Source organism: Vanessa tameamea, chromosome 6, assembly GCF_037043105.1.
Source record: "Vanessa tameamea isolate UH-Manoa-2023 chromosome 6, ilVanTame1 primary haplotype, whole genome shotgun sequence".
Classification (NCBI taxonomy): Eukaryota; Metazoa; Arthropoda; class Insecta; order Lepidoptera; family Nymphalidae; genus Vanessa; species Vanessa tameamea.
The window spans coordinates 4,565,640-4,590,643 of record NC_087314.1 but is presented as its reverse complement, the minus strand read 5'-3'; the positions used below and the strand labels follow the sequence as shown (position 1 = coordinate 4,590,643).

Genomic DNA, 25,004 nt, shown 5'->3' with positions numbered 1-25,004 from the left:
TGAAGCCTATTTTGTGATTTCGATAGTACCACACCATTAATAAGTTTAGATTGGCTAGTGAATTTTAAAAACGAATCATGATATCAAATTGAAATTAAACTTTATCATTGAGTTTGAGTTTAATCACCAAAAATTATAAATTATAGACATAGTCTGTATAAATGACATCTAGATGAATTATTATTCATTTTCAAATGTTGTAGAGTTTCCTTATTTTTGACTGCGATGCTAATATATGCATATGTTTGGTGAATTTCTACAAATTCTATTGTAAGTTGTATTTAAATATTTTTTATCCGTAAATCTATTGTAAATATAGTTGTGGTAAAAGTTACGATGATTTGTTAAATATATAAAACGACGAACGGGATATTACTGTTAAGCCGTGTATTAAAAAAAAAAAAAACAATTAAAAAAATTATGATTGACTTTCATAAGACTGTCAGTTATTAAGAAAGAGTCAATGATTATGTATTCGAAGAACTTTTTAAAAATATATAGTTCGTTGTAGAAGTGTAATAAAAGTTAAAACATAAATTAACATCTAGCAAAATACTCCTGTTTAGTAGAATGATTTGGAGTTTATTCTATCACGCTCAGCTGGCAAACTACTTATGTTTAGGTGAAGCTCATTTCATCACACTGTTTCACTTGGGTTGACGGAAACACGTGCAAGTATTCTTAAGATATTAAGCTGTAAAGTTAAATAAAAACGTTTAATTTTTAGTTTAACGATATTTGGTTGTTTTTGACATTTTATATCGATATTTTTTTTTTGTTTTAATTGGATGTTTGGACTGGTAAATAGGCCATTTTCTAGTAAATGGATACAACTACAAATATATATATTGGTATTATAAGACATCAGCCGTCCCTTAGGTACATCGCCAATGCGCCACCAACTTTGGGAAACCTATGATATTATGACACTTATATAACAAAATAGTACTGTATATAGCTGTTTGGCGGTAATATATATCACGAATATATGTTTGGTACATATCCAAAACAGTCTCGGGCAAGTATATAAAGAACTGTAATGTAAATTTAAAAATACATTTTAAATAAAATAGTATAAATTCTCAAGACATTTCAACAGAGCTCCATCTCCGCTGTCATGTATTGAATATGTAACATTAACTCGATTGGAAGCGAAATTATATTATTCATATGTGGTGTGAATAATTCGATTCGGTTCCGTGTAAAATCAATAGAAGATTCAATCACGACTCTACAACGTTATTACTCGTCTGTATAACGAAACTTTTGAATGCTATTAATGAACAGTTGATAGAATTCGAAAAAGTATTAATTTATTACTTATTTATACTTAGAATTATTATAAGTATAAGTAACTATTACAAATATTAAAATTCCATTCGTACTAAATTTCCAGAACTTAAGCCACTCGTTAAGTGGTTCTTCAAATATCGATTTTTTATTTTTGAGCTGTGAAGATCTTAACCCATTTCCGCCCAGGGGTCGTTTTTACACCACTGAAAAAAAAACACTTTCAGAAATCAAAACAACAATATACTATTACAGACTAATGTTAAGGTTATAAACATATGTGAAAATTATTAAAATCGGTGCAAAAAATGATTGATGATGATCAATAAATTTGACAGAAAATCTGACTGCGATATTTTGACTTCTATTTTCACTTTCTAGTGAATGAAGTGTACTAAACTTACTAAAGTCCATGTATATTCAGCTAGTGTCATATGTATTTGAAACATTGGCAGAGATTATACTCCTGCCTTGGGAAGCACGCAAAGGTGTTGCACGCCTTATTTATTTTTAATCGGATTGCGATTCATCAATGCCATCCCACTTAGGCATATTATCCTCTGCTCGGTTAGCTGGTCCTTGTAATTAACCGCCGTGACCGATATTCCATTAGGAGTACATTGTGATAACCAGCATAATACGCTTCTCTTATGCTTAGGGATCGAACAATTTGGTCACTGTCCGCAAAAGTCGCACAATAATTTAAATCGTATTTATGACAATATAATAATACCCAATTTTGTTTCAGTATACTTACTAAATAAACTATTGATATAAACTATTGGTATAAACGTATTTAGGTAATAGATTTAGACATAATCAAGAGGCTTAACGTAATTATTGCATATTGATTAGATGTCCATTACGAAACGTGCGTTGCGCTTGAAATTGTAATGAGAATTCCTCATTTATATCGAAATGTAGTTAAGACATGTTAAGCTGTCAATTAGAATTGACATACTCTGTAAATAAAATCTTGGAAAAGATTATCTGTATCGGTATTGCATTGACGTCGTAAGGGCTTTTGAATAAATTTGCAAAGTCTATAGTGAGTGAAATTAAGGTTATTTTTATAAATTAGCTAAGCGCACGGGCAAATAGGTTACCTTATGGTAAGTATTTACCACAGCTAATCCATTGGCGCTGTAAAAATATTAAACGTTCCTTATATCACAAATGTGCTTTCAACGTTGGGAACTACGATATAATGTCCCATATGCCTGTAGTGACATTCATCATTCAAATCAGAATGCAACGATGCTAAGTATTAATATCTGGAGGTAGAATATGAACAGAGTGGGTGGAACCTACCCAGTCATAGCATGCACAGAACCCTTCCACCAAATATCTAAGATAAAAATATAGGTACCTACATAATTAAATTATAAACTCGTCGTATTATAAATTCTTGTAATTAAAACTTTAAGACTTCAAATTCTATGATAATACTTGAATATCCAATTTAACTCATCCGCGTTACAAATCTTTTGTTATATATGAACTAATCGTACATATAATCATATAAAAATATACCGTGTCAATTTTTAACATTTCTACATCCCAGATAGAAAACCATAATAATAATGTCAGTGAATGAGATAAGGACGACTTGCCATAAATTTAAATATTTATTCAGAACATATTATTCCAAAATGGAGTTTCATTGGCATCGCTCCAAATGTCATTCTATTCGATTTGTGACTATTCAGTTAGAGTGATTTCGATATAACCACGAAAGTTAACTGTAAATGTAAAATTATGTTAGAATAGTATTTGAAATTATTGATTTATTTTCTTTTCTAACATTATAATATGTAAGGAATAAGTTATTTACAGAGAGCCGAGATGGCCCAGTGGTTAGAACGCGTGCATCTTAACCGATGATTTCGGGTTCAAACCCAGGCCGGCACCAATGAATTTTCATGTGCTTAATTTGTGTTTATAATTCATCTCGTGCTCGGCGGTGAAGGAAAACATCGTGAGGAAACCTGCATGTGTCTAATTTCAACGAAATTCTGCCACATGTGTATTCCACCAACCCGCATTGGAGCAGCTTGGTGGAATATGCTCCATACCTTATCCTCAACGGGAGAGGAGGCCTTAGCCCAGCAGTGGGAAATTTACAGGCTGATTATGTAGTTATTTACATAAGAATCATTAACGTGTCCCTAAATATTTACAAATATGAATTAAAAATAGTTACCGTTGTCTTGACCTCGTGGAATGATGGCAAGAATACTGGCGTGGCAACGTTTTATCGCAATTCCGATCCTCTGGGCAAAAAATGTACCAGCCCTCTTGTCACCAGTAGAGGCAATAAGGCGAGGTTTTATACTTTTAATGAGGCTTTTTCCATACTACTCCAAGGAATAAGATATTTTAGTTACAGTATACATCTGTATATTGAAATGTCTTTAAATTTCTGAAGTCTATTGTGTAATGTGAGTAGAAGTATGACGTCATGTCGAATTAAATAAATGAAAGATGGCTGGCAGTCGGCAGATCTTTTTGTTATTTAAAGTGTTATAACTGCATTTTTATTCATATACAAAGTATATTTATCTGGTATTATAAATATTGTAACAAAAGCAATGTATTTAAAACAAAAACTAATACGGTTAGGTAACTAATATGGTTAATTTTATAATATCTTCTTTGCATTCAAAGATCGAAATTTCATTATAAGAAACAGGAAGTAATAGCTTAGCGAAATCCTCGCCCACTTTATAAGAAGACGACAAGAATAAAGGAGTCTGGTACAAACATAAAGCGGTATTAAGACATTTTAACTTCCACGGTTTACCCTAATGTTTAACATTTATAAGTGCCGATGTCTATCTTGGCAAGACTAACCATCGACAGGGTCATTCGCTTTTAAAATATAACCTGATCCTCAATTCTTTCATGCCAGTTCACTCCACGTCAGTGAGTGCACATAAATGTATCATAAATGATTTTAGCACATGCAGGTGGTCTCACGATGTTTTTCTCCACTGTGCAACACATAAAAAGTTATGAACACATTAAAAAAGTGATGTTGCTTCAGATTATAAACTTTCTGTATGTAAACGTTATGGTTTACGGGATATACACAATTATAATACTAAGAGTTTTTTATATCCCACTGCTGGGCTAACCACAATGGCTTATTCTAACGAGCAGCTTCTTCTCGGGTTGGTAAACAAGGACTAATACCTGATAGATTTTTGTCCAACACCGAAAGATCTCCTAAAAACATTATTTTCGTCGCAAGAGCAAGATATAAATTACAAACAAATAAAAAACGTATGAAAATTCAACACTGATCTGGATTTAAACCCGCAATCTTCGGCTACGAATCATATACTCCAACCACTAAGCCATCTGTTGGTTATAGTTATAAGATAGATGGTAATTCAATAACCATATAAGAACTTGATTAGAGCAAATTGAAGCTGCAAGAAACACGCAGCAATAAATAAAACGATAATTTGAAGCTGTCAGTTCGTTGAATCGATGTATGTGTGATATTTAGTTGAAATGGAATACACCGTCAGAACTAATCCGAAACAACAGAATGGAACGGATGTTCTCGAATCCGATCCTAAAGTAGCAACTGAGTCTATTTTAAGTGCTACTTGGCAAACAAATACACTGCTCGTATTTATTGAAATAAGAGTAATGTTTGACGGCTTAGAATTTAATACTAATTAAACAGTAATGTTTTTATATACGCTTCATGTTGTTTTCACACGGATAAAATTGTTCGGATTTTTTTTTTTATTACTTCGTCTGTAAAGATGACAATGATATTAATTTATACTGAGCTAGCTTAGAATTAGTACACCTTATATTACTCCATATGGCTTGCCTCAAGGGGCAATTTTTTATGATATGGGTAGGCAGATGGGCAAATAGACCACCTGATGACGATCACCACCGCCTATAAACAATGGCGCTGTAAGAAATATTAACCATTCCTTACACCACCAAGCTTGGGAACTAAGATGTTATGTCTTTTGTGTCTTTAGTTACACTGGCTTACTCACCCTTCAAACCAGAACACAACAATTCTGTTTGGCGGTAGAATATTTGATGACTGGGTGCTAACCTACCCAGACGAGCTTGCACAAGGCCCTACCACCAATAAAATAAATAATAATAATACTATTTCAAATATTGTGAATAATTATTAAATCATTATTCGTTGTGGGCAATCGTATTGGGTCTAAAATATCGGATCGATTTTGTTGACTGTAAAAATCCTAACATTATGTCTTCAGTGTTAAAATGTAAAAATCATATATTAAGTAATAGTTCAATGTTAGTTATTATATGTGCATATAAAACAAAACGTAAGAATCGTATAAGTCGTTCCATAAAAAAATGTAATAAAGTACTAAATTCGGAATGTTCTGCTTAATCTTGGCTATTTGTTAACATTAATACCAACACAATTTAAGCCACAGAATTTGCGCAATAAATTATGCCCATTCGGCATAAACTTTCGAAAAATTTCCATATTTGTCATTTTCACTTAATTTAGCGCAGCACTTCGCTACTGGTGGCTGTTAAACTCGCTTCGCAAAGCGTAAATAAAATTTTAGTATTGATTTATTTTTTTTTTATTTCACGACTTACATACACAATTTCTTCTGTTGAAAGATTGCTCAAACAAGCCACTTGATAACTTGGTCACCGTTGCTTATTGTCGTCATACCGCCATTCTTATGAACTAAAATATGTCCCTTGTGCTTGCCGTTATATTGGCTCACTCACCCTTCAAACTCACACGGGCTTGCACAAAGCCCTACGTCCAAGTTAATTATATTAATAGCACGACAAAAGGGCCGCGTTCTAGTTATGCAACTGCAGCTACGAGTATGTGTCATATTGTAATATAGAAAGATATTTATAGCTTTAATAGTTATTGTAATAATAAACACGGGTTAAGGGAAAATTATTTATTTTAAAAACAAAATTCGAAATAAATAGGTCAAATGTAATAAATTTTATACCTCGAAATTTCGTTTAAATTTTATGGATATTTTAAAATTCAAGACTTGCAATAAGCTAAATTTAAAGTAATCTATATATTTTTAATTACTTTAATTCGTTCACTCTGAGTAGAATTACTAACGGTCAGTTAGTACTCATTTCTGAACAAAGGAATTGTCAGGGTGAGTACATTCATTCAAAGCTTTGCCCAAGACAGTGAATCACTAGTGTAGTTCATTTTAATATATATAAATCGGAAGCGAAAGGATTTAAACTCACTCCAAAATGTAAAGGTAGATTTTGTATTAAATAAGTTTAAATTAATATTTGTTTGTCTTTGTTTTCTTGGCTTAAGATATTTGAAACGAAGTTATTTTACGCGGCTTACAGTTGAGTGAAATGAAATCGTAAATAAAAACGTTACGCCCCCTCCATATGACCTTTATTATGTTTCTTGTTTTTCACACTTGACATATTTAATTATATTAAAACGTTATTAATTTATTTAATTATGTATTTTATTTAATAAATACAAATAATATGGCGAAAGCGATTTTGTTCTAACCGGGTGTCCAACGACAGCTCATTTTTTTAAGAAATTTGAATGGAACGCAAATTACAGGGTATAAAATGTTATATCCCTTGTGCTTGTTGTAACACCAGCGCACTCAGCCTTTAAACCAAACTATAGTATTAGAAAGTATCACTAATACTAGAGTTGATAGTCAACAGCGTGTTAGATACTAGGCTAACATTTGGTTGCACTTGATTGTATGGTAAGAGGCGAGATGGTCCAGTGAATCTTATCGAATGATTACAGGTTCACATAGAAGAATACATTACTCAATTTCTTTGTGCTTATAATTCATCTGGTGCTCGACTGTGAAGGAAAACGTTGTGAGGAAAACTGCATCTATCGAAATAATCATTCAAATCATTGAAGCAGCTCGGAATAAACTTCAAATCTTCTCATCAAAACAAGTGAAAAATTTGAACCAGAAGTAGTCCTTCTCGTGTATCATTTATTCATCTCGATACTACCACTACTCGATACTACTACTACCAATCAGGTTTTATATCCATTATATATTGACCTCTATTGTATATTGACATCTCTATCCATGTCTTCGCCTACGCTATTCAGTCAATCCAACGTCAATCCAAATTAAATGGACTATATAAATTGATCCTTAGAGATTTCTTACTTCAATAATTTATAAGACTGAAAATTGCTTTAGATAAGAAACAGCAGACAATCGAAGCTAATTTAATTGTGAGAACGTATTTCGAACAATATTTAATTAAATTTCAAATATTACCTGCGTTTATATAGCATTTTTCTAAGTGTTGTTGTAATATATCGCAACTTTAGAATATTGTTATAGCACTGTCCTCAGTATACTTTTTATTTATTAGATTTGATAAATATCGTATTAAGATGATTCATACATTGACAATACATTAGTGAGAGTTAGTTATCATATTTCATACAACTGTGTTTGAAATGCTAGCTTTACTTCTTAAACACACATATATATATATATTGGCATATCATTCCGAACGTAAAGTTAAAGGGTTTGGTCGTTTATATAAATGTGCTAATCTCGGAATCTACTAGATGTATTAATTTTTTACTAGCGTTAAACAGCTCATTTATAAAGAAATATATAGGGTATTATATAACTTAACCTTAGAACCCACGGGGTCAAAGCAGTAACGTTTTACGAGGGTAAACCGGAGCAGAACCTTGTTTCATCAATAATATAATTTTATTTACAATTACATTAAACGTATTCCGCGTATTTTGCTAGACTTAAGCTATAGATGAGTAACTGTAGTGTGACACAGTTTCATAGGAATTAATTGCTGTAGTCATCTCCAAAGTTAACAATTGCCTTTTCAATTTAATTTCATATATATATATATATATATATATAAACAACATCGTACCAATTTTTGTTAGTAGTTATATTATCTTGTTTTAATTATCTTTTCCTATTATGGACCCGTCAATACTTTTTAAATCTACTTTGTCCTGATAAGTATGTACGAAGTAATTACGTTTATATATTTTCATTACTATTTAATATTACATGATTGTGGTTTTAGATTTTGAAATCTCTATGTTTTTATGTGTGCTATGATTGTTAAATACTCATCAAAGAAAGCTTTATTCTTATTTAAATTTAACGATTTTGGAAGAGTTACGAAATTTAACCATTCTAGATTTTTTTTCGTTTCCTTAATATTATCAAATTATTTTACGTCTCGTAAATTTTATTAAATTCTAATGTTGCTCAGGTAAATGTAAATTGAAAAATATCTAGAATACTCCACTTGTTCATAACAAAGGATCCGCGAAGGAATTTTATTTCGGTAGAAACTGTTCTCTCTTGAATGGCTTGGCCCTCGAGCTCTAACAAAATTGCTAATGTGATTCCCTCAAGACTTTAAAGGTGGGGCATAACAAGGAATGTTTTTAGCCAAAATTTTTCGGTGCAAAGTAATCTGTTTTTGCTGACTTTAAATTATTATATTTAGTACATTTTTTTTATATTATTTCATATGATTGTTATTGTCCTTTTAAAAGTAAATATTTTATAACCTTATAAATCAATCGTAAATTACTGTCGCTAAGTATTTTGTAGGTTGCATTTCCGTGGGACTATAGGATGTATTAAACTTTACTGGATTTCCTGGTTTTATATTATAATTCTCCTTTTTAAGTTTCTTTATAACAGCTAAGTACAGCCACTGCACTTAAAACGAAGCCCTTTCGGTAGAGTTTATAGCGTTAAGATTAAAATTCTATTGAATGTTAGCGGGAGCGGTCTGGCCAACGCTTCGCGGTTGTTGAATCACTTTTCTAAAATATTATAATTTCCCATAAAGTTCGCTGGCGTCGAATATTCTGTTGTAAATTTTCTATCTCTTCCTGCTTGATGGGAAATAAATGAACAAATATCAAAAGCATACTTAATGAAATGAATGAAGTTAAATATCATATTAGTATTTAGTATGTGTATCAACTAAATCAATTTAATATATGAATCGATATATATATACATGTATATACTACCGACCCGCCCCTGCTTTGCACGGGTGCAATACTGATACTAAATATACTACAGAATGTACAAGACAGATAGACAATACAAACCGCTATGTCCCTGCGTTGTAAATCTGTAATATCTTTGAAAATATTTATTTCAATTACAATGCTGTAAAGGGCCATGTTGATCTATATTAAATTCACAATGTATTTGAGGTTAATTGGGTAAGAATTAATGGTGTGTTGCTTAAAATCACTTTGTAAATAAGCCCATATTTCTCGTAAAAAGTAAAGTATAAAAATTCTTATTATGGGTTATCCCTAAAAGATAAATATATAGCATCGCAGACTTTTTTGTAAACCTTTTGAAGGTGTACAATACTGTAGTACATTATTTTAGATCTATCTCGTAGGGTGTTCAGCCAGAGTTTGCAATGTAAGCGCAAAAATATTTGCTTATTTACGACATCACTTTAGAAACCTCTTAAATGATCAGTGTTTCTCAACTATATTGTGCATGTATTGTACATATAAGCCTTCCTCTTGAATTAATCTATCTATTACAAAAAATCGCATCAAAATCCGTTGTGTAATTTTAAAGATCTAAGCATACACGGTACAGCCAGCGAAGCGACTTTGTTATATACTATATAATTTATATTACTTATTTATTTATAAATTTATATTAATATTATTGATACAAGAAATATATTGAAAAAAATCTAATAATAAATATTCAAATTTCAATTTATTTATTTAATAACTTCTATATTGAATAAATATTTTTCTTATTACAATTATTGATATTTAAAATAAAGACAATACACAAACATGAAAAAACCGACATGGGAAACCAATTTTTATCTTAATTTATAATACGGATAAGATTCGGTTCGGTTCCTTTAATTATTCCTATACAGTTGCTATAGCAACTAAACTTTAGTAGACGAATAATTAAAAATCAAAGTATCATAACGTACTCAAAGATATACTTTTGTCGTAATAAGTAATAAATCTTCCTTTCATTCTATTCTATGTAATAATCGGATTATTAGTGGAATTAATCATATTATGACATTGGTAACATTCTGTCACATAGATCCTCATTCATTAACAATATAAATACATCGTTCATGTTACTTCACCGTTATCTACCCACCATTCGAATGTAACTCAACTAGATGGAAATGCAACATCCGTTCGTTACAGATCACTTGCTTGTAAGGCGATACGCTCCATGAGAACAATACTGTCTGACCCATTATAATATTACTCTTTATGACGTTTCTCAATACAAAGGTTTGTCAACGAATTATATCAAGCAAAAAATTGTATAATTGCTTTTAAATATTTTTTTCTTTAAATTTGTATACGTTTGAATTTAGAACGTTTTTGTTACAAAAGCTTTTAGGTCATAGTTTGTTTAAATGTTGCGTCATATGAATGTAAATCGTTGGAGATCATTATCTGAGTAAGACATCTTTTTTTATGATATAGGTTGGCGGACGAGTGAATGGGCCACCTGATGATGTAAGCGGTCACCATCGCCCATAGACAATGGTGCTGTAAGAAATATTAAGCATTCCTTTCATCGCCAATGCGCCACCAACCTTGGGAACTGAAATGTTATGTCCCTTGTACCTGTAGTTACACTGGCTCACTCACCCTCCATACCGGAACACAACAATACTGAATACTGCTATTTCGCGGTAGAATATCTGATGAGTGGGTGGTACCTACCCAGGCGAGCTTGCACAAAGCCCTACCACCAAGTAAACCCATTAGTTGCCCTTGTAAGCGCTGATCAAATTTTAGGAGATGTTCCTATGATCTGAAAAATGTCAATGAATAATTATTTATTCAACACTTTTGTTTTCAACATAAAATATTAGATAACCTAAGGTAGTGCAGAAACAAAACGCGTTTGTATGTGTGTCAGAAGACAATAAATAAATTAGGAGAGAAACAATTTACTAACACATTAAAATAAACATATATATATACTATATTTATACTCCGTTTAATTACAGTAATTTATGTCAAAGGTAGAAAGGTCACATTTAAATTTAACAAAACAATATAAATAAGTTAAACGTTTAAATATCAAATTCAAAATATATTTTTTTTAAATCTTTGACACGCTGACAGTTCCCGACCGCATGTTACGTCACAGCGTTACATTAGCCTCTGCACCAGACAGCTGATCCGTGTGATTTCGTTAGAATTATGACGTCACAAACATTGGGGCACGTATTGTAGTCACGAGTTATTTTGAAAATTTTTGATACAATGCGTCGATTTTAAATATCGAAATTATTTAACAGAAACTTTAAATTTTTGTTTTATATATTTTGGTTTTACGACTGGTTGTAATAGTTCCTATATATAGTATAATTCGATTTTTTTATAATATTATGGATGAATTGTATTAAAAATATATAACAGCGATAAAATTAATTTACAAAGTTAGGATGCAAGTATAATTTAAATTTACTTACTGTTTCTTCAGCGTGGATTTCGCTCTGTCTCACAGTAGGATTACAATTATAATAAAATTAACGCTCTATTTAAATCGGTTCATTTGCTTTTCAGATTAATAGTAAATAAATAATATATACACTTACATATTCATTCATAATTTGATAGTGGAATCACTAATTCGTATATATTTTGGTGAATTACATTCTGACATTGGCGATTCTAATGGACTGATCATCATTTACTATTCAATTTATTTAGCCGAGATGGCCCAGTGGTTAGAACGCGTGCATCTTAACCGATGATTTCGGGTTCAAACCCAGGCAGGCACCACTGAATTTTCATGTGCTTAATTTGTGTTTATAATTCATCTCGTGCTCGGCGGTGAAGGAAAACATCGTGAGGAAACCTGCATGTGTCTAATTTCAACGAAATTCTGCCACATGTGTATTCCGCCAACCCGCATTGGAGCAGCGTGGTGGAATATGCTCCAAACCTTCTCCTCAAAGGAAGAGGAGGCCTTTAGCTCAGTAGTGGGTAATTTACAGGCTGCTAATCCTATTCAATGAGAGTTAAAAAAATAGTAAGATATTGTATTTTAAATATCGAAACTTATACTTTTTTTTTCTTTCACAGATTAAATTGTTCAGAAGTTACAGTGTATGTGATGGAGTTCAGTGACGTGTACGAATAACAAATATGTGGTCAAGATGAAGCTGTGGAAGAGCCTTAAGATATCGATAGGCAAAACTGACCCCAAGGGTTACCAGCAAGGCCTCCCGCAGTGGGGACAGGGCTATGAATTAGATGGTAAGTAAATGTAATCGTTGTTAAACTACTAAACGCCAATTAGAGATCTTATTCTAGGAATCTGTTAAATATATTATGTTACGGCCTTGTTATTTTAATCACTCAAACTGCACAACACTTTATTTTTCACTTATACACTTTACTTTTCGACGTTAGGGTTTTAATTATAATTAAAAATACTTACTAATTTTATAATATAGGTATTTATTTGTTCGTATCTAGCCAAACGAATGTCTGACTTTAATTATAGGCTTAATTTATTTTCAATATAAAAACCATATTATTAATCAAATAAATATTTAAATCTAAACGGAAACAATCAATTAAAATACTAAAATATTTGTAGGATATAGTTTGGGATTTATTAAAGTATTGTATATGTCGGCAGATAATCACGTATTTAAGAAAACCAGATGTCCGATTATTTTAATAATTGAAAACTGTTTGATTGTTAAATTAGTAATATTTAGTGAATTTTAAGATGTTAAATTAGTCTGAAATATTTTACCGTCCATAAATACTTGTTACATTGAGTGAATAGTGCCCCCACCCAATTTTGTTATAAAAGGCTGAACGCCCGCCGGTATGTAGAGGCTTGTTCGAGCCGTCGGAGCGATCGGACCTCCGCAGTTTGGAATAAATCAGAGAAGAATATTTCCTGAGTTTAATTTCATACCTTCGGGGATGGATAGAAATCCAAACCCTGACATTCGTGACGTCAGCAACGCTGACGTCATGTTTTTTAAAAACAAGCCGGGCCAAGCGACTCCGTCATATATTTCTGCTTTATTAAGCAATGTATCAAAATCTACATATCTAAAGTCGGTAACAATTATAAGGAGCCAGTCCGTATTTTTGGGCACTGTAGATAAGTTCGACCCTAAATTATAATTTTCTTAATTTTTAGTTCGATGCAACGAACAGAATTATCTTGCTCCAGTAAACATTACAACTTGACGCAGCTTGACATTAAATACATCTACAACTTTACAGTAGATAACAGATGATGCCTCAGTAGTGTATTAATATTTTAATATCTTAGAAATAAAAAGTTTGTATATTGTGAAATTCTGAAGATCAAAACGACGGGATAGTAATTCAATACGTATATGTGCCAAGAAAGTTATTCATGGAATCGATTTAAATGACCACCAGTTGAATTAAACTGTCATTAATTCAAATCGATTAATAAAAACTCGAAGTAGATTTATACATTTGTCTCCATCAAATTTCATAATTATGTATGAGTCTCTTATTTTTACTGTGATCATTCAGCTTCTTTTTATGTATTCCTACATAACATGAATTAAAATATTTATTTATTCAAATTCTTCACGTGAAGCAACAATTTGTTTTGCATAAAAGACGAGCTTACATCTAAAAGCATTTCCTACACGCCAACCTCAAGACAAGTGCAAGAAGTAGAACATTACCCATGCTATAAAGGAATAAAAACAGTTGTTTAAAGTACATTTTTGGTACTTAAAAAAATTCTGAACACCTAAGAGAATAACCTTATTATATTTAAAAATAGTAATAAATTGTATTTTTTTTTCTTTCAAATAGGTGGACTGGTAAATGAGCCATCCGATGATGAGTGGTCACCACATACGCACATAGATTGGCACACAAATTCTTCCCTCCATCACTAATGCACTATTATCCTTGGGAATTAAATTGCTTTGTCCCTCGTGCCTGTAGTTACACTGGCTGACATACTCTTCAAACGGGAACATTAAAATTCTAAGTTATAATACATATTATTATATACGATACAGTGGCTGCTAGAGAGTTCCCTTTAAAAAAATCAGTCTGCTCGTCAACTTTAACAAACGACAGTAAAATTTAGGCGAAAATCGTAAGTTCTTAATTATTACGAACGTGAATATTCATAAAATAAATGCGTTGAAAATTATGTACTAAATACAAAATACTACTACTAATTCTAACGGATACTGCACGTCGGATTAATATAATTATGATGAAGGATAATTTAAATTATTTCTGTCAAAACATTTTGTAAAATTTACCAAAAATTATGTTTTTTTTTTTCTAAAACGGATGACAACACTTTTTAAGGCATTTTTATAATAATATTTTTAAGCTATTTATTTGACTGCAAATGTAAGTATGTATTTGTCAAAATTAGGTCATACGATTGACTTTTAAGACAGTCCTACTCAACCAATTGAGCTAAAATTTTGGTGCTTGTGATAAAATTCTAGTACAGTTTTTGTAAATGGAATAAATTAAAGTTTAAAGACCGTTTTTATTTTTAACTAACTTATGCATTCGCGTCGAGCGTGAGTATGGACGTTTTGTTAATTCTTTTTCACTTTTTTAGCATTGTCATATTATTCACGTTTTTCTATACTAACTTTCTGAACTGGTTTGAACCCTCAATCTACTTTTGTTTCAAGCGTTCTAGTTCTGTAATTCACCTGTGTTTTAAATTAAAATGTTTAATGTTTGATGTTAGAATCTATAAAATATCTTTTAAAGATATCTATTTTCGATTAATTTCTAAAATTTATAATATTTGAAAATCAAATTTTATAAGGACTTTTAGCTTTACTAATTAAATAATAATTATAATATAAAAATGAGCCTTATATGATATAAAATCAAACTAAATAAGGGCAACAATTGTATGTACAGAGCTGTAGCTGAAGACCTGTATCACAGATCCCCAGGTCAAGATAATTAAATAAAATATTACCAAACTAATAATAAAATCATATTATAAAAAAATACCAAATTATTTTTTTTAAAACATTGAAATAACTAGCATCAAACTCCCAAAAAGTTGCATATTGAAGACAAAAATAAAACTACTGAAATAAACCGTTTTATGAGAAAGTTTGCAAAAGCAAAATTCTGCCAAAATTCCAACGCCACATTTATATTTGAAATTGCATCATATTATTAAAACTGCGCACATACTCCCATAACCCAACTACAATTATAATTAGGCTTGAACATATCATCTATTGAGTGATTATATTGAACTCCATTAATATACATAATAAGGAGATTAATTATTCACTGAAACTATACTTACAGTTTTATAAAGTAAAATAATAAAATTTTACATCGTAAATTTATGTCATATAACAATTATATAATAAAAAATGTAATCATTTATTGTTTTTCGTTTTATAATAAGCAATAGTTATGTTAAATATTAAGATGCAAAGATACAAAGTCACGGACGCATATTTCTGAGGAGAATAATAAGAATTGTTTCTAAAAACCTAGTAAAATGTCCTTGATTCTGCATCAAATATTATTCTTCCTTAAGATAAACTACACAGGTTTGTGATGACAATTCATAAAAAAGGCGACATCTTGACGTTGCACGTTTTTTCTTCAACCGCTCCACAGAATTCAATATTATTCGAACCCACGAAACATTGTCTAAGATTGCAATGATTTGCCAATTTCGTTCAGGACTGCTTTCGAATATACCTCTTTATATTCCGAAAGCGAGCTGGCTGAATATAAATTTCATTTTTTAACAAGAAAATTCACGTCTGGCTTTTCCTTTAGTGTATTATTTTTGGATTAATTTAATTTGATTTAAGAATGCATAACAGTGACTTGATTTTGATTTTATATTACCTTTAGTAACAGTACCTAACACTTTTTATTCGAAGAACACACCTCATAAAAAATAAAGTATACATCTTCTACCTATTTTTGGAATGTTCCGAAGAATTGTTTGGATTATCCTCCTGATCCTGCTGAGCTTCACCATTGGACATCGTGTCAGAATTAAAAAAAAATATCTACAACAGCGCGATTTTAAAAGCATTTTTTGCCATGTACAACTACACTGTGAAACCAGCTTTCACCGGTGGTTTTTACTAACCGATACGACATGGAAGCCTCCAAGAAAAGAGCCTACTCATTTATTAAAGGCAGGCAAGGCTCCTGCAATCTCCCGGTATTGCAAATGTCCATGACCATGTAAATACTTTGCAAATAATAAAACAAAAATATACAACAATATTTTTTCTGTTATTGTGCTATATTTTTATTAACAAGATTTTGGCCATTGCAGACACGAGTCAACTATACAAGAGAAACTAAAGTGCCTAATGTGTACACAATCACATGCATGTCTACACTCTATAACCCTCTCTCGTAGTTCTATTAACCTGAAAGAAATTAGGAGGATCAATCGTATTATTTGTCTTAAATACGGAGTAACATTCAGTGATTAGAACGCATGCATCTTAACCGATGATTGCGGGTTCAAATGCAAGCACCACTGAATTTTCATGTGCTTAATTTGTGTTTATAATTCATCTCGTGCTCGGCGGTGAAGGAAAACATCGTGAGGAAACTTGCATGTGTCTAATTTCAACGAAATTCTGCCATATGTGTATCCACCAACACGCATTGGAGCAGCGTGGTGGAATGTGCTTCTCCTCAAAAAGGAGAGGAGGCCTTAACCCAGCAGTGGGAAATTTATAGGCTGTCAATGCCAAAAATGCTAAATTGTAAACTTCTTAATGGCTGGCTATTAGTTTGAATATTTTCATATAACACAGATAAATATTAATGAAGTTGCAAGGTTTGACCCGAACATTATTCATATGTCTAGATAGACTGACAAAGTTGAGAAAGCGTTGAAAAAATTAGTGGACAATAGTTGGCCTCTAAACACATGAATACGTAAACAAGTATGACGTTTGGCAAGTGTCAAGTGTAGCTGTCATGCACACCAAGATTATAATCTTGGCTCATTTGAATCTGTTCTTTTGAAGATCGAGACTATCTAGATATTACATAAATGATCCAAGGTTTTATACAATAAAAAATAATGGATAGATTTGGTAATATTTCTTCCAGTATTAACTCGAGTGTCTTTCAAATTATGTAGTCTATAATTATAAAGTAAAAGGATTTCATTTCGTTTAACGATTTATGTGCAACTCTAATTTTGGTTTTACTATTTTGTGCTCAAAATTAAGTTCCAAATTCAGAGATTCAGAATTTTTGATTACATCACACAACTCTATAATCACCAAGTGTGTCACCAAAACAGCAGTTGCTAATGTCAATAGTTTTTGCACTACATTTGCATAGATTATGCGGCAGTTTGACAGACACATGAGCGATCCTATAAGGTTTCAATTTTTTTATTAGATGTACTAAACTTAAGACTCAGGATATACATTATGTTCATACATTGGTACTGCACGAGTAAAGATATAGATTTTAATAAAATATGATAGTCCGACTGACCAATTTTGCTTAATATTCTTTATTTTTTAAATTAGCTTAACAGGCGAGCGTAGTTGGAGGAAATTCTTGGATTCTTCAAGTATTTATGCGAAATCGGTACAGCTAGGTTATTCGTTTTTAATAGTATCGATGTTGCATGGAAAGTAATCCTAAGTAATCCTTTATTCGGAATACCAACTTAGATAGCGCTTTTCCTATACAAATTATCAGTTCAAGTAATAATATCAAAGTACAATTAAAAAAGAACAGACGACAAAAGAGGAACAAAGGATGATTTATGTACCCCAACCTCTTTGGTAAAAAACTGCGGATGTCCTGAAAGGCATTTGTTGGGTTCATTGAATTAAATCGTCCGTTTTACTTATTCGAAAATTCGTTTTAAAAAGATAATATTACGACTTCTACGGTTATTGTGCTAAGAGTAATGGTCTGGCTGAAATATATATGATTTTACACGCAGTTACATAACAATTTAACTGTTTACCGTTTCGGATTTGAAACGATAATTTAATAAATGTAAAGGTTGTCAGAATTTCTGACGGTTGTGTAAGTTTGATTTTTTTTTTGATAATTGGAAGGTTTTTCTATTATATGGCATTTAAGCTATTGAGTAAATTATGTATTATTGGTAACTTTTAGAGTCGTTATAACGTACAATATGGTAGTTTTATAAAATTTACTATTTTTTCATATGTATTTACAAAATTACAAAATGCAGATAAGCAATTGAGCACCCGATTCAACGTTGATGGTGATCCCCTTTCTCATAACATTAGTACTAATACCACTAATAGGACCACCAATACCACCACCGATAAAGGAATCTAAATAAGAAATTATCTATAAACACAAAAATTATTTTGTATATAAATGGACAAAAACTAAAAAAGAAATCAACATAAAATCTGTTATCTCGAACGTAGTAATCCGATATTTTAAGCATCTTAGTTTTATTCTGTCTACTAGCAATTATTAAACCCGCGTTTTCTCCATTAAGCCTCGCTCTCAGCGAGTTGGGAAAAATAGCATCATTTCCATAAATCTTCGTAACCGCTTCCGCTTGAAAATGTTTATTTCAGTTAAAAAATTGCAAGGTTTTAAAATTTATATCGCTTTCGTCATACTTCGATGCATCGTATTATTTTACATTAAATATATAATTATTATATAACTTTCGCGTATAATTAATTTTGGTTTTACACTGATAAATAAAAGATAAAATACGTTGTGATGAGAATTCATATTGCTTGATTTAAATTTGACTTATCTGTTTTACAACGTCATGAGTCAGTGTAAATACATTTAACTACTAAAGTTAAGGTTGAAAATATCTTTCAAAACAAAAGAACTCCTAAAAGGAAATTTGAAAATTGAAATTTGAAAAAACAATCTTGTCCAAAGACTTCCATTATGTCCATAAAGATAGACAACAACAGACCAACCCATTAACTGCTTTCAACAATTAACATTATCAATTTTTTCTTGTTTAGATATCTTTAGGTAAGAAGCTGTCCCTTTAAAAAAATATGGAGCTAATTACACCAGTAGAAATAACTTGAACTGGTGAGAAGTAGGTAATCAGGTCTACAGCTAAAAGCTTTCAAATTAAGGTAGGAAACCTGCCGTAAAAAATAAGGCTTTATGCTCTTTGTTCTGTTACTTTAAATTTTGGTATCGTGTTACTAAAAGCTTTTAAATGGGATACGTTTTCTGTTGTCGAATGAAATAAAAAAAAAGATGTAAAATCGCTCAAGATATAAATGATTTAAACCTGAAATCTCTAGGATAACTTATAAACACTTTCGTCGTTATGGAAATGAGAATTTATAATTAATCATGTTAATAGTAATAAGTAATAATTCAAGTATTGCATTTAATAATTTATGTAACAATTAAAAAAAATGTTTTCAGTGGTTGCATGTATTAAAATTTAATTTGATTAAATAATTTCATTCAATCTATAAGTACTTGAACTAAATTTTATTGATATTAAATAAAAGATTAACTATTGTAATTACCAACCAATAAAATATGGCTCAAAAACTACAATGAATCTCTCAATATTATAGGCCGATAATAGAATTTGCGAATGTGAATATTCTTGAAATATTTAATTCTTGAACTTGATTCCTTGAAACTCATTACGTTGATAATAAATATATAAAACCTGATAATATTATTTCGGAGATATATTGAATCTATATGGTTATTAAGATATCATCACAAATAAGAATTATTATCTTCTTAAATAAAGTTACTGGCTTACTGGGCAGAGGTCCTGCTTTAATCTTTCTTGCAAATAAAACAGTTGAATTCTTAATAAAATAATAACTCATATAAAGCCTTTAGTTCTGCACCTGATCTTTTTCCAGTCATGTTGGATTGTTTCGCATCGTATAATAAGAGGAAATAGAGGGTGCACCTGTGTCCGTACACTTATGTTAAATAATATATCAAGTGTTTTTCTTTTTGAGATCTACTGCAATCGAATTTCAAAAGAGACAGAAAATATAAATTTCATGGAACATATATGTCTCATCTAGGCGAGTATTGAAATGAAAACGCGCCATCTAGCGGACGTTACGTACAACTAGCTGCTAAGTCACATATCGCGTGATGTCGTGTGTGTGCTCTGATCGAGTCGTGGTGTTATCGTATATCGTTTCAATACCAACTTGCTATAAGTGTACCAGCTTCAAGAGAAGCTGATTAAAGCTCCCATTGCACGAATACATGGCACCCGCTACCAACAATTTCATGAAAAAAATTATGATGGCGTCCTTTCGACATATATATTTTATTACGGCATCCGTAGGAGGACGGCCAATGTACCACCACCAGGTGATAAACGGTCAGCACGCCGTATGAAATTCCTGTTATAACCAATGCGTCAGCAGTAGTTACACTGGCTCATTCACCGTTCACAATGGAATACAAAAAAGTAAGTATTGCTGCTTGCCGGTTGAATATATGACGGTTGACGAGCAACGCAAAGCCCTACCACCAAGTAAAATATAAAATAATAAAGTATAGAATCTTACCCAATCACACAAGCAATCATATTTAATTTGAAACCGAAACTATCTAAGTAATTAAATATTATTTAGATCGTTAAATAACTGAGGACGTTATTATTTTGCGTACTTTTGTATTTGGCCTTTGCATTGCTTATAGATAAAATTGACAAATATTTCATTGCACATCTGTACTTGTTTAATATATCAGGTAATTTTCTCTCATTTCTAAAACAAATATTTCATTATCAATATAATTATTATTGTATCGACAACATGCACCGAAATGGACGTATGATGTACATACATATATGTTTCGAAGTAAGTGTTGTTTTAAATGATAATATAATCCCAATAAAATTATTGGTCTATTCGAGTGTTTTGTCTCATTGCTTAAATACTACCACAATTTTTTGTAGGATTACCATTTGATACTCATAATCATTCATAAAATTTAATATTCCTTAAAATATTACTGTCGAGTCAAACTAAAAATAACATTTAATTAGATTATTCTCAAAGAAGCTTTAGCGAAATTGGAATGAGCATAGTATGCAATTGTTGATAAAACGCTTCCAAGAAAAACATAACAAAATATCCGATTAAGAAGTTGTTTCTATAATTATAATGAATAATTTCTATTACAATTTACACGACAATAATAAATTTAAATATTTTAAATGTACTTTTAAGTTATCGATAGATACAATTAAATATTAATGTAATGAATATTAATAGTAATATAATGATTGATTTGACTTTAAAAGTACCTACTACAATTCTTGGTGTTAGATCTTTATGTATGTAGTCCATGCGGAGGCACCACTCTCTCACAACATATTCTACCGTCAAACAGCAATGATTAATATTATTGTGTCCTGATCTTAAGGGTCAGTGACCTTGTGTAATTACAGGCACAAGTGTCATAACATTTCAGTTTCGAATGGCAAAGGAATGGTTTTATCTAACAACGTTAACGTCTAAGGGCGGTGGTGATCACTTACCATCAGGTGGCACATTCGCCAGTCCACCTACCTATTTGATGTATAGAAAAAAATCTATATTAATACAAACTCTACTCTATGTAGTCTAGAAGAAATAAGCAAATTATTGACATGAGTATTTCTATGTAACATATCATAACGTGATTACTACATACATAAATAATAAAATTAATATCTGTAAACAATCATAGTTACTTCTTTCATAGTACATATATATTAAGTAACCCAGAAATTCATACAACATTCCGTCTGTTCGAATGGTATCGTTCAGACTAACTTACCGCTATTATTATCAACAAATTTTGGTAAAAAATCCTAGCCCGAAGGAAATTTCCGGTAAAGTGGGACATTAAAACTTCTTAGTGGTTTAGGAGAAAATTATCCTGAGATTGCCGCGAGTGAGGCTTGAGTGGGAAGTTTCTTGAAAGTTCTACGAAAATATAGCCGACTAAATTAAACCTGCATTTCGAAGATTGGAGGCTACTGGCGTGTGATATCGCAAAGCCCGGGATTGTCTTAATTAGGTCAAATTATGGTTAAAAAAAAATATATCACTGCTAACATTTCTTGGGTGTGTTGCCAAAGGCCTTTTTTATAAGGTTTCGTTCCCTCATTAAGGTCTTCGAAAAGTAACGTACGTTTTAGAATGTATGTTTCAAGGATACTTGAACTAAATATACTCTTTAACCTCCAATTAATTATTATTAACATAAAATTAACAAGTATAATCTTATTCATATTTTTTTTCTTTTACACACACTAACACATCGTGTAAGTACGTCACTCACCCATATTAATGCACGCCGATAATTTAACGCGCTTTCGTAATTGAATAAATCTATAATATGATAGTAAGTAACTCTGTCTGTTACCTCCTCACGCTTAAACCGCTGTAACGATTTTATATGAAATGAAATTTGATGTGGAGATAGTACCGGGGTAGGGCATAGGGTACTTTATTTAATTTACCCCTCGTGGGGGTAAAATTGAAGGTGATCGTTTGTATGCTATGCGTAAAGTTTTATAAATTTCAAAGGTAAAAACCATATTATATTTTTGAGAAAAGAAATAAAGTATTTTATCTATTTATTACCCATAGAAAGGTTCGTTAAAATAAAACGTGTATTTTTGCTGTTCTATTCTTGGAGCTGTAAAATTCAGTCACGTTAGAGACATTAAGAATGAAAATTGAAATGACGCGTTGAAGATTTATAAAAGTCGTAAAAATGTCTTGTAAACTCTTTTGTGAGTTTTACGTTTGTTACTTCTTGAACACGTGTTTGCGTAAATATGCTGGTTTTAATTGTTAATTTTGTCGTTCTTTTTTGTTTTAGTTTTTTATTTTCCTCAGGCATAAACACAAAATAATGATTAAATTAAATTTTATTAGTATAAATCTGGTTATTTAAGCGTTAAATAATATAATAAATAAGACATACATATAAAACTTAGTAAATAATAAAACAATCCTCATTTATAATTTACGTTATAATAACTCATCCATTTAAATAAGTTCTTACGATAACTTTTTACAGAATCAGTTAAGATATCTAGAGATGTTGTGTACCAGAGAAATTCTTGGAAACGCGACGCACAACATAAACACGTAAGCATAAAAAAACACGGCATAGAAATATTGTAAAAAACATAAAAAAGTACTTTTATATTTTTACTTGTAGGTTGCAAGACTTGTTTTTTCTTTTTCTTTACATCGATTAGAAATGTTGGCGTGAAAACTATTGTCGTGTCTTGGGGGTAAATCCGGCAACTTCGTATACCGCAACGGTAAGCGGCATGACGCTCTCTTTCTGATATGCGCCTTCCGAGACACCGCTCTCTACTCCCTTTGCGCGTATATATAATAATAAAAAAAAATATATATTTATTTCATTAACGAAACTATTTACTGGGCATTTAGCTATGCCACACATTTACTGCATATCTTTGGAAGTGTATTTGTAATAATATCAGAAGTTATACTATTCTATTTTATTAGGCATCAAACAACAACCATAACGAACACAATCAAACAATTTTAAACAGTATTAAATAATTAATTAGACAAACTGTTTTCCAATTACAACTATACACAGCATTGTCATAATGTAACGCACCTCAACCAGTAATTAGGAAATATTACGTTGTAATGTTCTACACGGTATTTCAAAAAACTACGCTGAAAATTTAATTTAAGGAAAACCAACGCTCTTAAATAAATTCGATTTTCAAAGAGGAATAAAATTGATACTTGATTTAAAGCACGCAAATGAAATATATTTAATAGTATTAATGAAACGTTACTTGAATTACAAGATACTAGACAATTCAATGGAAACCACTTGAAATAAGCAATTATATATTTCGTCGATGAGAAATGTTAATAATTTATCTGGAAGCTGTATAATATAAGACAGCCACTTGTAATATACAGTAATCAGTTCTAAGCATTTATAAGCTGTGCTTTTTTATGCAGCACTGCAGCTTTTAAACTAAGAAAAGGTAAATAAACAACATTTGACAGCAAATTTGACGCGATATCATTGGTCGAGAGCTTGATTAATCTATGATATTTACTATGAATTTCCGAAAAAATGGCGTTTTATTATAAACCATGGGATGTTAAATGTCCTTTGAATTTCTAATTGAGCTGGCTTACTAATTATATTATCGAGACTTAATGTTTGCTTATTATGTATATATATATATATTAGAAAAGATATATTTGTAAATATCTTATTTTTCTATCGAAAAAAACCCATGGCGGTAAATTTTATAGATAAATCACAGTAACATTTTTTATGCAAAATACTAAAAATTAGGCCAAATATTATGTCTTTACAAATTAACTGTCTTTAAAATTAATTCGACAATAATATAAACCATTATCGAAATAAGTATCATAGTGAATATTTTAAGCATCCATATTGTATACTAACAACAAGTTATCGTTTACATTTTTCAGTATTAACCTATAGTTTTTAAGATAATATTACAAGATATTTCAATATTTCAATAATATTACAAGTAATTTAAGATATGACATTATAAATCAATTGATTCTACTAAATGTTTTGATTGTGGATTACAAAAAACTTGCTATTAAAGATCGGCTTTGTATGTTAGGTG

At 30.9% G+C, this 25,004-nt stretch overlaps 1 protein-coding gene across 2 annotated transcripts in view; it reads left to right on the top strand.

The window, feature by feature from the left end:
• The window catches only part of Grip (Glutamate receptor interacting protein), a 319,089-nt gene that overhangs the window by 96,918 nt on the left and 197,167 nt on the right, over nt 1-25,004 (top strand). For both annotated transcript variants that reach the window (XM_064215167.1, XM_026630233.2), the window contains exon 2: nt 12,434-12,607. In XM_064215167.1, coding sequence (XP_064071237.1) covers nt 12,508-12,607 — 100 coding nt within the window. In that variant the 5' untranslated portion in view covers nt 12,434-12,507. The remainder of the gene's footprint in view (nt 1-12,433; nt 12,608-25,004) is intronic.